The 14,946-nt window shown below is 50.1% G+C and overlaps 1 protein-coding gene across 4 annotated transcripts in view; it reads left to right on the forward strand.

Annotated features, from left to right (window-relative positions):
* Positions 1-14,946, forward strand: part of SIPA1L3 (signal induced proliferation associated 1 like 3) — a 312,831-nt gene that overhangs the window by 192,395 nt on the left and 105,490 nt on the right. For all 4 annotated transcript variants that reach the window (XM_034944253.3, XM_034944252.3, XM_055103150.2 and 1 more), the window contains 3 exons: positions 312-415; positions 4,005-4,162; positions 12,960-13,536. In XM_034944253.3, coding sequence (XP_034800144.2) covers positions 312-415; positions 4,005-4,162; positions 12,960-13,536 — 839 coding nt within the window. The remainder of the gene's footprint in view (positions 1-311; positions 416-4,004; positions 4,163-12,959; positions 13,537-14,946) is intronic.

Genomic DNA, 14,946 nt, shown 5'->3' on the forward strand with positions numbered 1-14,946 from the left:
CTCCCGAGTAGCTGGGACTACAGGCACCCGCCACCAGGCCTGGCTAATTTTTTGTGCTTTTAGTAGAGACGGGGTTTCACCTTGTTGGCCAGGCTGGTCTCGAACTCCTGACCTCAGATGATCCACCTGCCTCGGCCTCCCAAAGTGCTGGGATTATAGGTGTGAACCACCAGGCCTGGCCAGTGTATTTAATTTTTAAGAGTAGATTGAAGTGAAAGCACCAAGTTAAAAACCAGCACAGATGGTACGTGGGATATGGCAAAAACCCAGAGGTTTTGGAAACATGGTCCTAACTGGCGTTTCTGTTTCAGCCGACTCCACGGGAACCCACTCCCTCTACACGATGTACCAGGACTACGAGATCATGTTCCATGTCTCCACCCTGCTCCCTTACACCCCCAACAACAGGCAGCAGGTCAGTGATTTTCAGCAGAGGCACGGCTGCCAGATGTTGGCTGCCCACCCACCAGCATTGGCCCTCCCAATTCTGTCCTGTGGATCATATGGAGGCCCTTGGCCTTGGAGGCCATCTTTACTATGGTCACTTTCCCTGGGGGTTAGAGACCAGCCCAGGTGTGGTTCGAGATGTCACTTTGGCCCCAGTCTTTCCTGCTGCTTCTTGGGCGCCCTGCCCAGCCCCAGCTAGCCCGACGCCCCTCCAGGGCCTCTTGAGTCATCACTGGTCTTAAGAAGAAGAGTGAATCAGTCAACATTATTTTGACTGCAAGTAACAGAAACTCACACCAAACTGGCTTAACTAGAAAAAGAGATTTATGGGTTATATAACTCTAAGATTGTAGAGAGGGCTGGCCTCAGGTCTGGTTGGATCCAGGGACTCCAACAATATTAGGAATCCTTCCCCATTTCTCACCTCCACTTTTCTTTACAGCAGCTTTATTCACAGGTGCAAAGCAAAGATACCTCCTAGCAGCCCTAGGCTCACATCCACCAGCTTAGCCACCTCAGCAGAAAGAGTGCTGTTTTTTCCGGTTGTCCCAGAAGTGTTTCAGAGCTGAGTCTCATTGGACTATTCACATGCCAGTCTTGGGGCCTGGGGTAGGGGTGGAAAGGGCAGACTGGCCAAGCCCGAGGCTCATGCCGAACCCTAGAGAGGGTGAGTGGTGCCAGCTCAACTTGAAACGGATGGAGGTTGGGGAGGTGCTTTCCCGAACTGGGTGGGTGTGGCTGCCAGCAGGAGGCAGGGATACCAGGTGGGCAGCGCCACCAAACACTCATTGCCAAGAGGCTGCAGCTGTGACCCGGCTCCTCTCTTGGACCCACCTTGCAGGCTGGGCCCACAGAGCAATTCTTCCAGTTCCTAATGAACAGAAGCCCCAGAGTGTTGACAGTTTAGGAAGTAAGTGTACGTATTTTCCCAGTTGGCACAAGTGACTTTGTAAGCCAAAAATGCTCAAATATTGATTTCCTAAGGTTCATCTAAAAACATGCTATTAAGAGCTTTGGTCTTAGGCCAGGCTTGGTGGCTCATGCCTGTGATCCCAGCACTTTGGGAGGCTGAGGCAGGCGGATCACCTGAGGTCGGGAGTTTGAGACCAGCCAGGCCAATATGGTGAAACCCCGTCTTTACTAAAAATACAAAAATTAGCTAGGCATGGTGGTGTGTGCCTATAGTCCCAGCTACTCAGGAAGCTGAGGCACGAGAATTGCTTGAACCCAAGAGGCAGTGGTTGCAGTGAGCTGAGATCATGCCATTGCACTCCAGCCTGGGCAACAGAGCAAGACTCTGTCTCAAAAGAGAAAAAAAAGCAAAAAAAAAAAAAAGCGCTTTGATCTCAGAATTAGACCTGAATTTGAGTTCTTTCTTGGCTACTTCCTAGCTGTGTGATCTCAGGTAAGTGATCTCACCTCTCTGGGCCTTGAGTCCCTGCTGTGTAAAATGGGTATAATCGTAGTGCCCCTGAATCAGGGTCATTGAGAAAGGTCCATACACTCCTGCGGCAACCGGAGCGTGACAGGGCCCGACACACAGGAGGGGCGCAGAGAGCAGTGCCTTTTCCTGAGTATGTGGGAGGGGCGCTGGGGAAAAGCTTGAGTCGTAGAGTTAAGAAGTGGGTTAGAATCCAGGCTGTTTCCCTCCATCACTACATGACTTAGGTAAAATTACTTAACCTCTGTGAACCTAAGTTTTCTCATCTGTAAAATGGGGCAAAATGAGTTAACGCCTCTCAGGGTTGTTAAGAGATTCATTGAGATGATGAATTGAAGATAAGGCTGTGCAGTGTTTAGTACAGGACCAGCCACAGTCAATAGCTGCTTTAGCGATTTGATTTAATGCCACTTAAAACACACATAAAGAACTAACCATTCAACAGTAGGAGTTGAGCTGCAAAGCATGTCTGGAGTTCACGCTGTGAGCCACGTCACTTAGAGCTCCGCGGGACTCCTGTCCATGGATCTCCTGCATTGGCAGATTCTTTAACAGCTACATGAATGCTAGAACTGTGTAAATAAGAACAATATAATAGGCTGGGCTTGGTGGCTCACACCTGTAATCCCAGCACTTTGGGAGGCTGAGACGGAGAGATCACCTGAGGTCAGGAGTTCGAGGCCATCCTGACCAACATGGAGAAACCCCGTCTCTACTAAAAATACAAAATTAACTGGGCGTGGTGGCGCATGCCTGTAATCCCAGCTACTCAGGAGGCTGAGGCAGGAGAATCACTTGAACCCAGGAGGTGCAGGTTGCAGTGAGCCGAGATCGCACCATTGCACTCCAGCCTGGGCAACAAGAGTGAAACTCAGTCTCAAAAAAAAAAAGAAAAAAGAAAAAGAACAATATAATCTCAGCAAATAAGCCAAACACTGTGAATACGGCGTCACCTGTGAAGATAACAGAGTCTTCCTCGGAGACTGACCAGCAGGGGAGAGGTGTATTAGTCCATTTTCACACTGCTAATGAAGATTTACCCAAGACTGGGTAGTTTATAAAGAAAAAGAGGTTTAATGGACTCACAGCTCCACATGGCTGGGGAGGCCTCACAGTCATGGCAGAAGGCAAAGAAGAACCAAAATCACGTCTTCCATGGTGGCAGGCAAGAGAGCTTGTGCAGGGGAACTACACTTTTATAAAACCATCAGATCTCGTGAAACTTATTTACTATCACGAGAACAGCATGGAAAAGATCCACCCCTATGATTCAGTTACCTCCCACCGGGTCCTTCCCACGACATGTGGGAATTATGGGAGCTGCAATTCAAGATGAATTGTAGGGTGTGGACACAGCCAAACCATATCAGAGGGTGAGAGTCCCATAGGGCACTCAGAAGCCACAGCCATCCTGACCTCAGTCAGGGTCCAGGGAAGGGGTGGCGCCTATATCTGGCCCTGCCAGTGACCTGGGATCTGACTCTGCCATTGTCCATGGGTGTGGCTTTGAGCAAGTTGAAGACCACCAGCCTATGCTCTCTGGATCTTACTTATTGAGTACCTCCTGTATGCCAGGCACTGTGCTGGGTACTGAGGATACAGCAGTTGGCAGTGAACAAAATCCCTGTTCTCATGGAGCTGCCACTTCAATGGGAAGAGACAAGAAACAAAATGAAGTGGGGAAAGCCATCTCTGCTGAGTGTCAATAAGTGTTAAGTAATGGGGACAGAAAAGCAAAGATCAGGGAGTGTTGTGGTGGGGTGGATCTGAATAACGTAGTCAGCAAAGGCCTCCCTGGGAGGGTGAGGTTTATGCAAGACCAGAAGAGGTGACGAAGGAAGCCATGTGGGGACTCAGGAAGAATGTTCCTAGCAGAGGGAACAGCGGTGCAGAGGCTTCGAGGAAGTGTTTCTGGCCATGGTGAGGCCTTTGTCCTTTATCCTGAATGAGAGGGAACCACAGGAAGGTTTGTCACCTGACTCGGGCATTCCTTGGGCTGTGTGTGAGCAGGGAGTGGGAATGGGGGTGGGTGGGGGGAGCTGTGGCAGTGGTCCAGGCAGGACCCCTCAGGCCGACCTGTGACAGGTTCCTGTCCCCCTCTGTTGCCCTTTCCCAGCTGCTACGGAAGAGGCACATAGGAAATGACATCGTGACGATCATCTTCCAGGAGCCTGGCGCGCTACCGTTCACCCCCAAGAACATCCGCTCCCACTTCCAGCACGTCTTCATCATTGTCCGAGTCCACAACCCCTGCACTGATAACGTCTGTTACAGGTATGCCCCCCACACCCGGCCCCCAGCAGCGTATGGAGAGAGGGGCAGGCAGCTGGCCCAAGTGGGTCCCAATACAGGGCCCCCCCACCTCACGTTGTGCTTCAGGAGAAGAGCTCGGCGCATACTCCCCACACCATCTCAGAGAGTGGTTTTTAGCCAGAAAGGGGCATGGCTCCCCACTTTTGCTAAGGAAACCATCAGGGATTTGTATTTGCTTGTAATCTTTTGTTTCAAGTGACAGAAAACCCATGTCAATGTGGCTTAAGACAAAAAGACAGTTGTGTATATAGGCTCTCAAAAGTGGCACCTTTAGGCCTGGCTGGATCTGCCCCCGCCCTCCTGGGGGTCACCTTTCCAGCAGGTCTGAGGTGAACATCCTACCAGCTGCAAATCCCCCAAAATGAGAGCTTTTCTTTCCCAAGAGTTGCATCAGAAGCCCCAGAATTGGGGCTCACTGGCCCAGTTGGAGTCGTGTGCCTGTTCTAGAGCCAAAATCACAAGCCAGGCCTGGGCACTGGGCTTCAAGGACCAAGAAGCACGAGTGATGGCCCAGAGGAAAGTCGGAGGGAAGCAGGGCCTACCTGTGGAGGTAGGCCCCACTTTGGAGGTAGAATTGAGGAGGTTTTTGTTGTTTTGGGTTTTTTTGTTTTTTTTTTTAAGACAGGGTCTCACTCTGTCACCCAGGCTGGAGTGCAGTGGTGCAATCATAGCTCACTGCAGCCTTGACCCCCCGGGCTCAAACGATCCTCCTGCCTCAGCCTCCTGAGTAGCTGGAACTACAGGTGCACACCCCCATGCCTGGCTAATTAAAAAAAATTTTTTTTTTAGTAGAGATGGGGTCTCTCTGTTTTACCCAGGCTGGTCTTGAACTCTTGGCCTCAAGTGATCTTCCAGCCTCAGCCTCCCAAAGTGCTGGGATTGTAAGTGTGAGCCACCACACACAGCTGAGATCTTTTCGTACCTGTACATGAAGTGCTTTTTGTTCTTTCTGATGCTTCATATTCCATTGTATGGATGCGGAGTCATCTCCTGTCCTCTACTGATGGGTATTACGGTTGTGATGCCTGCAATGAACAGTCTTATTTATAGTCTGATTGTGCCTGAGTCCAAGCATACAGCTGTAAAAGAAATTCTAGAAATGGAGGTGCTGGAGCAGAGGACGTGTGTATGTGCACCAGTAGTCACCGCGAAATTACCGCGGGTCTACCAGCTGCCTCCCTTGGCTGGGTGAGGGAAGGGAGGGGCATCCCAGCCTGCAGCACTGGTTGTCTAGCACCGCTGTGCTGCACATGTTGCCCGCTGGCTACTGGGAGCCAGCACACTGCACGGCAGGGCCTCCTTACAGGCATGTCCCCGGACCTGAGGCCACCTCTCCCCCTGCCCATCGGTTCCTGGAACATGCAGCAGCAGCTACAGAGTGCCTGCACCTCAGGCCCTTTTTGGGGTTGAGGACCCTTGGATGAGATGGGAGATATTTACACACATGCACACGCACGCGTGCACAGGCACATGCACACGCACGCATGCATGCACGCATCCGTGCACACATGCACATGCACACACATACATGCACACACGTACATGCACACACGTGCACACAGGCACACACGTGCACACAGGCACACACCTGCACACAGGCACATGCATGCACACACACGTGTGTGCACACACATGCATGCATCCACACATGCACATGCACACACACATGCACTCACACGGGCACGCATAAACACATGCACATAACACATGCACACACCTGCACTCACACAGGCACACACAAGCACATGCACATATGCACACACATATGCACACATACATGCACACGCACACATACACACATGCACGCACTGGAAAAGGAGGCAGCCTTCTTATGATGCATCAGAGGTGGAGGGTTGAGCTGGTGGGGGGAGCTGCTTTCTCTTCTTCGTCCCCACTCTGACCTCCCCTCTCCTACTGGGGTCATCACATCAGCCTGCAGCTGACCTCCCTCCCTTCCGGGCTCGCCTCTGCATGGTCTCCAGAGTGATTTCTTCTCTCTCACACACAAACCTTTCTTGTTTTTTATAATTTAATTTAAAATATTTTTATTATGCAATATTTTAAACATTCTGAAAAATGCAGAAAATCATTTAACAGACACCCATGTGCCCACCGCCAGCTTTAACAGATGTTAACATTTTGCTTTGTTTGCTTCGGCTCTCCCTCTTTCCTTCATTTTTAAAGAAAGAAAATGTTAGAGATACAACCAAAGCTGCTCCTCAGCCATCCCCCTCCCTTCCCATCCCTCTTTCCCCACAGGCAGCTCCTCTCTGGACAGACCTGACCCTGCCTCTCCCCTGTGGAGGGAGCCCGGACACAGCTCTCCAGCTTACCATCTCCTGAAACCCCCAACTCCTGTCCCCCAACTCAGTGAATTTCTAATTGTCCTTCAAGACTGAACTCAGGGCGAGGTGCAGTGGCTCACGCTTGTAATCCCAGCACTTTGGGAGGCTGAGGTAGGCAGATCACCTGAGGTCAGGAGTTGGAGACCAGCCTGGCCAACATGGTAAAACCCCATCTCTACTAAAAATACAAAAATTAGCCAGGTGTGGTGGCAGGTGCCTGTAATTACAGCTGTTCCTCTGGAGGTTGAGGCAAGAGAATCACTTGAACCCAGGAGGCAGAGGTTGCAGTGAGCCAAGATTGCACCACTGCACTCCAGCCTGGGCTACAGAGCAAGACTCCATCTCAGTTAAAAAAAAAAAAAAAGACTGAACTCAGATGAGCCTCTGACACCCTCCAGTGGTTCCTTACCTGCTCCATGTGCCATTGCCCAACATGTTTCTGTCATAGCACACATGACACCATAAAAATGATATGATGGGCTGGGCATAGTGGCTCACGCCTATAATCCCAGCACTTTGGGAGGCTGAGGCAGGAGGATCACTTGAGCCTGGGAGTTCAAGATCAGCCTGGACAACATAGGGAGACCCTATCTCTAAAAAAACAGTTTACAAATTAGCCAGGCATGCTGGCACGCACCCATAATCCCATCTGAGGTAGGAGGATCGCTTGAGCCCAGGAAGTCAAGGCTAGAGTGAGCCCCATTGCACTCCAGCCTGGGTGACAGAGCAAGACTCTCTCAAAAAAAAAAACAACAAAAAAAAAACGAAAAACAGACATCACGTGGCTGTTGCCTCCTTTGACAGTAACCCCATTTCATGTTTAGCTTCCTGTATCTGTCACAGCACAGAGCTTGGCACATAGTGGGCCCTAAAGCCATCTTTGCTTGGCTGGAAAGACACCTGGCCCAAATGTTGCAGGCACTGAAAAAATAATTGTTGAATAAATAATTCTGAGTGTTCTAGCAACGCTTCTTGCCCTCTGGTGATCAGGTGACCACCAGGTCCCCTCGTCTGCTGGTTGTTTCGTGAGTTTTCATCCTTTCTGTTTCAAGTGTGCAATTTCCGAATGGCCACCTGCATCATCCCTGCAGCCTGTGGACTCTCAAAACCCAGTCCCTCCTGCTGGGAAGTAAGGGACCAGCTGTTCTGATGGCTCAAAAACCTTCAGCCGTTTGCAATTTTATGATTCGTGAAATCATGAATCAGGAATATAGGAAAAGCCTAAATCTGTCACTATAAGCAGCTAAGTGCTGAATAAAGAAGTTACAAAGCTCGGCTGGGCGCGGTGGCTCATGCCTGTAATCCCAGCACTTTGGGAGGCCAAGGTAGGTGGATCACCTGAGATCGGGAGTTCAAGACCAGCCTGACCAACATGGAGAAGCCCCATCTCTACTAAAAAAAATATAAAATTAGCCAGTCATGGTGGCACATGCCTGTAATCCCAGCTACTCAGGAGGCTGAGGCAGGAGAATCGCTTGAACCTGGGAGGTAGAGGTTGCAGTGAGCCGAGATCATGCCATTGCACTCCAGCCTGGGCGACAAGAGCGAAACTCTGTCCCAAAAAAAAAAAAAAATGAAATTGCAAAGCTCTTCATCTCTGTAAAGTGCAATCTGACAATCTGACTGCCCCATTCAGTAGAGAGAGGGACAGGGGAGGTCATCTCATCCATCCCCCTGCCTGGGGTAAGGCCATGTCCACAAGATTTTCCACGGAAGAAAATTTACCTGGTGTGTGTGGCATTCTTTGAAGCATGTCCGCACTGGAAAATGCCTTTTTCTGTTAAAACTATGCCCACCATACCTTGGTAGAAACCTGTTTCGTCTGTCCATGTTTAAACCATTACTTTAGTCAGCATTGAGCAACTGTGCTGGGGAATCCACTAAGCCTAGGGCGGCATCCAGCTACATGGCACTCCTGGGGCGTGAAGGATCACTAGCCAGTCAACGCCAGAGATGGAGAGCGAGGGGTCTGACCTGATCGGCCGGGGTCGCGCAGTAGCTCCCACACTGGTCTCCTGCACGTGCCCTGTCCTCCCGTCCATTCTTCATGAGGCAGCCACAGTGGTCTCCACAGATTGCCAATCTGTTGTCCCTCTGCCAGCACCTGCCTCCGTTGGGAACCCAGCGAGAAGCAGATCTCCCTCAAGGATTTAACCAAAGGGAGTTGATACCACTGACAGAGGTGTGGGGAGCTTACGGGAACCATGTGGGAAGATGCTGCATCCAGGGACTAGCCAGGGCAGGAACCTTTATCCACCCTCAAGCCTTGATGGGCTCAGAGGGAGATGGGAGACGTTTCTGAAAACTGATGAGAGCTGTGGCCCTGGGAGAGGGGCGGCCCAACAGGAGCAGTAGCTGTAAGGGACCAAAGATGACAGCCACTGACAGTTTCATCACAGCCCCTCACAGTGGAAGGGAAGAGAAATAAATACTCCAGCCTCTCTCCTCCCACCTTCCCATTCCCTGCTGGTGCTTCCCATTGGCCAAACTCAGCTGGAAGCCCCAGGGCACAGGAACCCAGGTGACAGAGCTAGAGAGATCTTCCTTCCTGAGCACAGAGCAGGGCAGAGAACGGCAGACTGGATCAGAGGGGGCAGACAGGGAATGGTTTCACCACCAGATCAGATCATTAAATGGTTGCCTGCTCCCATGGTAAGGATAGGAAGTGCTAACTCACCAGGGCCCCGTGTGGCCTTGCCCCTGGTGACCTCATGGCCTCCTGCTCCTTGCCTTCCGGGCCATGCCCACCCTGGCCTTCCCTAGTCGGCTGCAGCACTCTCCCCCAGCTCTTCCTCTGGTTCCACTCAGCCCTTAGATCCCAGCTTCATCGTCACTTGCTCAGAGAGGCCCTCCCAGATTCTCCCTGTCCAAATCAGGTCTTTCTCTAGTTCTGTCATAACATGCCCTGTTCCCTTTCCTCATCTTTATGAGTTTATCTCTGTGTGTTGATTTGGTATGTCCCTTCTCCTGAACTAGAAGCTCTGGGAAGGCAGGGACCACGTTATCCCCGATGCCTAAGAGCGTGGAGTCCAGGAAGTGCTTGTCAAACAAATGGATGAGTGTCGCACTGTCGCCCTTGTCTAGAGTTGGGGGTAAGGGGAGGGAATCAACAAAACCTGGGCAAGCAAGACTTTGGGTTGGAGTTTCATGGAGTGTTTTTAATCCATAATCTCTATTTTTTTAAATTATCCTACAGATGGAAGAGAAACAGTAGGAATTCTGTCTTGACACTACTGACAAATAGGTTTTAATCAAGGATGAAAATACCATACATTTTTAGGAAAGCATAGTTAACTTATTGCATCACCCTGTGCCATTAAGAAACATAAAGAGACTGGGTGCAGTGGCTCACACCTGTAATCCCAGCACTTTGGAAGTCCGAGGCGGGCGGATCATGAGGTCAGGAGTTCAAGACCAGCCTGACCAACATGGTGAAACCCTGTCTCTACTAAAAATACAAAAATTAGCCAGGCGTGGTGGTGCACGCCTGTAATCCCAGCTACTCAGGAGGCTGAGGCAGGAGAATCGCTTGAACCCAAGATGCTTGAACCCAGGAGGCAGAGGTTGCAGTGAGCCGAGATCGCGCCACTGCAATCTAGCCAGGGCAACAGAGCAGCAAGACTGTCTCAAAAAAAAAAAAAAAAGAAAAGAAAAATAAAGAACAGACTGGGTGTGGTGGCTCATACCTGTAATGCCAGCACTTTGGGAGGCCAAGGCGGGCAGATCACTTAAGGCCAGGAATTCGAGACCAGCCTGGCCAACATAGTGAAACCCCATCCCCATCTCTACCAAAAATACAAAAATTAGCCAGGCATGGTGGTGCGAGCCTGTAATCCCAGTTACCCCAGAGACTGAGGTGGGAGAATTGACTGAACCCGGGAGGTGGAGGCTGCAGTGAGCTGAGATCACGCCACTGCACTCCAGCCTGGGTGACAGAGCGAGGCTCCATCTCAAAAAATAATAATAATAGAAGAAACATGAAGAACATAACTCACCTGCCCTGGGTGAATATTCTGGCAGGTGCCTTGGCCTTTTTGTGCACTTTTAGCAATAATCTGCCAAAAGGCCACTGAGCCTCTATTTAATTTGGTCATCAGAGCATCACATCCAAGATATTCATCAAATCTCCAAATGTGACTCATCAACAGATCTTCTCCCTGTCCGGGCTCAGGGCTCCTTCCGCCCAGAAGCCTCGATGGGTTGAGAGCCTGGTTACCTCTCCTGCTTCTGCACCTTGCACTTCTCCTCCTCCCAGCCCGGCTCACTGCCAGTTTCTGACCCATCCAGGGTTGGAGTGTAGGGAGGAAAAGGGAGGCAGGGGAGTGCCATGTGGACTGTGGCTGGAGCTGGCTGGCTGCTCGCCGGGCTCTTCAGGGGCTTCCTGCACAGGCAGGAGACAGATCCCAGTCCGCTCGCTGCTATAAGGATCACCTAGGGGCTGGGCGCAGTGGTTCATGCCTGTAATCCCAGCACTTTGGGAGGCCAGGGCGGGTAGATCACTTGAGGTCAGTAGTTCAAGACCAGCCTGACCAACATGGTGAAACCCTGTGTCTACTAAAAATACAAAATTAGCCACGCGTTGTAGCAGGTGCCTGTAATCCCAGCTACTTGGGAGGATGAGGCAGGAGAATTGCTTGACCCCGGGAGGCAGAGGTTGTGGTGAGCCGAGATTGTGCCATTGTACTCCAGCCTGAGCTACAGAGTGATACTCCATCTCAGGAAAAAAAAAAAGAGCATTACCTATGGGGTCCCTCCTGCTGCAGGGTGGGGAAGGGAGAGAATGGGGCTCACCCACCAGCTTTCTCCACAAGTTCCTTTTCTCTCTCCATAGTTTAAATAGTGGGAAATGTGGTATAAGAGCTTGGGGGAACAGAGTTTTCAGATCATTTTCTCTTTTTTTTCTTTTTGACACAGGGTCTCTCTCTGTCGCCCAGCCTGGAGTGCAGTGGCACATTCTTGGCTCACTGCAACCTCCGCCTCCTAGATTCAAGTGATTCTCCTGCCTCAGCCTCCCGAGTAGCTGGGACTACAGGCCTGTGCCACCACACCCAGCCTCATTTTCTCTTTACGCTCTCCTGAGTTGCTATCAGATTTTAATAGCGCCTCCATCAAAACTTCCTGTTACAATGAACTTCCTTTATTAATTTTTTTTCTTCTTTAAACCTCAGCATCTACCAGAGGAATGCAATGAATTTTCAAAATAACCTTTGTTAAGATGACTTACAAGGTATACTTGTGTAACACAAGTGTTCAAAAGAACTAAAACTCATAAACATTCTACATCAGTCAGCTATTCCTACAATAAAGCCGTATAACAAACCACCCCAGGGATCAGTGACAAACGTTAATGTTTCTTTCTGGCTTACAAAAAATACAAAATTACCCAGGCGTGGTGGTGGGCGCCTGTAATCCCAGCTACTGGGGAGGCTGAGACAGGAGAATCGCCTGAACCCAGGAGACGGAGGTTGCTGTGAGCCGAGATTGCGCCACTGCCCTGAGGGAGTAGGTTTTTGCCAAACTGTAAGATCTGCCACACGGTCTGTGTATTTAAAACAGGAATAAGTGAACAGTCCTTGGAGGATTACCCTTTGATGTCAGAGGATGTTCAGACATCTGCTTTATAGAAAATGTGTATGTGCCCTAACACTTTTTTTTCTGAGACAGTCTCGATCTGTGCCCCAGGCTGGAGTGCAGTGGCGCCATCTTGGCTCACTGCAACCTCCACCTCCCAGGTTCACGCCGTTCTCCTGTCTCAGCCTCCCAAGTAGCTGGGACTACAGGCACCCACCACCACGCCCAGCTAATTTTTGTATTTTTAGTACAGACAGGGTTTTACCATATTGGTCAGGCTGGTCTCGAACTCCTGACCTCAGGTGATCTGCCCGCCTCAGCCTCCCAAAGTGCTGGGATTACAGGTATGAGCCACTGCGCCCAGCCGACTTTTTATTAGATTTCGAATCTGGTTAGCCAGCAACTTACTAATTAGATGTGGACTTTCATTCTTCAGAAGGAAACTGTTTGGCCGCGTGTGGTGGCTCACAGCTGTAATCCTAACACTTTGGGAAGCCCAGGAGGTAGGATGGCTTGAGCCCAGGAGTTTGAGACCAGCCTGGGCAACATAGTGAGACCTCGTCTCTACAAAAAATAAACAAAATTGGCTGGGCATGGTGGTATAAGCCTGTAGTCCCAGCTACTTGGGAGGCTGAGGCAGGAGGATTGCTTGAGGACAGGAGGTCAAAGCTGCAGTGCGCTATGATTGCACCATTGCACTCCAGCCTGGGTGACAGAGTGAGACCTGTCTCGATAAAACAAACAAACAAAAAACCCTATTCCTATTTTTTGATCGAATATTTTCTCTCTGAAGTGTCTTAGTGCCTTTCTTCCCACCATCTAAATAATCTCTCCCTCCACAGTATGGCTGTGACCCGATCCAAAGACGCTCCTCCTTTCGGCCCCCCCATCCCCAGTGGAACCACATTCCGCAAATCCGACGTCTTCAGAGACTTCTTGCTGGCCAAGGTGATTAACGCTGAGAACGCCGCGCACAAGTCCGACAAGTTCCACACCATGGCCACCAGGACCCGCCAGGAGTATCTCAAGGACCTGGCCGAAAACTGTGTCTCCAACACCCCCATCGACTCCACCGGCAAATTCAACCTCATCTCCCTGACCTCCAAGAAGAAGGAAAAGACAAAAGCACGGGCTGGCGCTGAGCAGCACAGTGCAGGGGCCATCGCCTGGAGGGTGGCGGCCCAGGACTACGCCCAGGGGGTGGAAATCGACTGCATTTTGGGAATTTCCAATGAGTTTGTGGTGCTCCTGGACTTACGCACCAAGGAGGTGGTGTTCAACTGCTACTGCGGGGATGTCATTGGCTGGACTCCAGACTCCTCCACACTCAAAATCTTCTATGGACGAGGAGACCACATCTTCCTACAGGCGACAGAGGGTTCTGTGGAGGACATAAGGGAGATCGTGCAGAGACTGAAGGTAAGGGAGAGAGCCCGGCGATAGGGCGGCGATTTGTATGGTTTCGGCCTCAGGAACCACTGAAATACTTCCCTAGCCCAGTCAGTTAGGCTAAGACACGCACTGGCCCGGAGAGAATCACAGTTGTCACTTACAAACTAGACATCTTGTGGGTTCTGTAGCTAGGTTCTTCCTCTGGAAGGTTTGTGCCAGAGATCTATGGATCTTCATGCTATTACCTTGGAAAGACAAGAGATACTTATTAACCTTGGACATTGATAGAAAATATAAGTTTAAGCTTAGGTTAAAAATGTAGGCCAGGCGCCATGGCTCATGCCTGTAATCTCAGCACTTTAGGAGGCTGAGGTGGTGGATCGCTTGAGCCCAGGAATTTCCAGACCAACCTGGGTAACCATAGTGAGACTCTGCCTACAAAAAAAAAAAAAAGAGAAGAAAATTAGGGAAGCATGGTGGTGCATGCCTGTGGTCCCAGCTACTTGGGAGGCTGAGGTGGGAGGATTGTTTGAGCCCAAGAGGTTGAGGCCACAGTGAGCTGAGATCACGCCACTGCACTTCAGCCTGGGCAACAGTATGAGACCCTGTCTCAAAAACAAACAAACAAAAGAAGTGTAAGAGTACTTTCTAAAATAATTAAAATAGAATGAAAAATGTCCAAACCATTAATGGATAGGGCAGAGGTGAGAGGAGGAAAAAATACAAGAAAGCACAAAGGAACATAAAATTACATGGCAGGAATGAGTTCCATGTTAGTAATCACAGTAAATGTGAATGGTTTAACTTGCCCTATTAAAAGACAAAGACTCACAGTCTAGGTAGAAATCTTCCCCTAAATCCCTCATGGACAAACCAAGAGTGGCAGATTGGTGATAGCTTAGCTGCTGTCTGCCTGAAGCATTGTGCTGAGAAGTACTCAGGCCCCATCTAAGCTCCACAAGAAAGAACACTGTGGTCAGTGATTGCCTCTGCAGTGGGTTTGGCAGAACGCCGTGCCATGTGTGCTAAATAGAGATAGCATATAACACGGCAGTTCAGAGCACAAGATCTAGTCAGAAGGCCTGGCTTCAAGTCCCAGCACTGCCACTTACCAGCTGCATGACCTTGAGCCAAGTTATTTAGCTTCTTTGTGATTCAGTTTCTTCATCTGAAAAGCAGGTACAAGAATCATTCTGCATTGCTGGGTGCAGTGGCTCATGCCTATAATCCCAACACTTTGGGAGGCCGAGGAGAAAGGATTGCTTGAGCCAAGGAGTTTGAGACCAGCCTGGGCAATACAGTGAGATGCCGTTTCTAAAAAAAAAGATCAAAAAATAAATTAGCCGAGGCGGGTGGATCATGAGGTCAGGAGATCGAGACCATCCTGGCTAATACGGTGAAACCCCATCTCTACTAAAAATACAAAAAATTAGCCGG

Source organism: Pan paniscus, chromosome 20, assembly GCF_029289425.2.
Source record: "Pan paniscus chromosome 20, NHGRI_mPanPan1-v2.0_pri, whole genome shotgun sequence".
Lineage (NCBI taxonomy): Eukaryota > Metazoa > Chordata > Mammalia > Primates > Hominidae > Pan > Pan paniscus.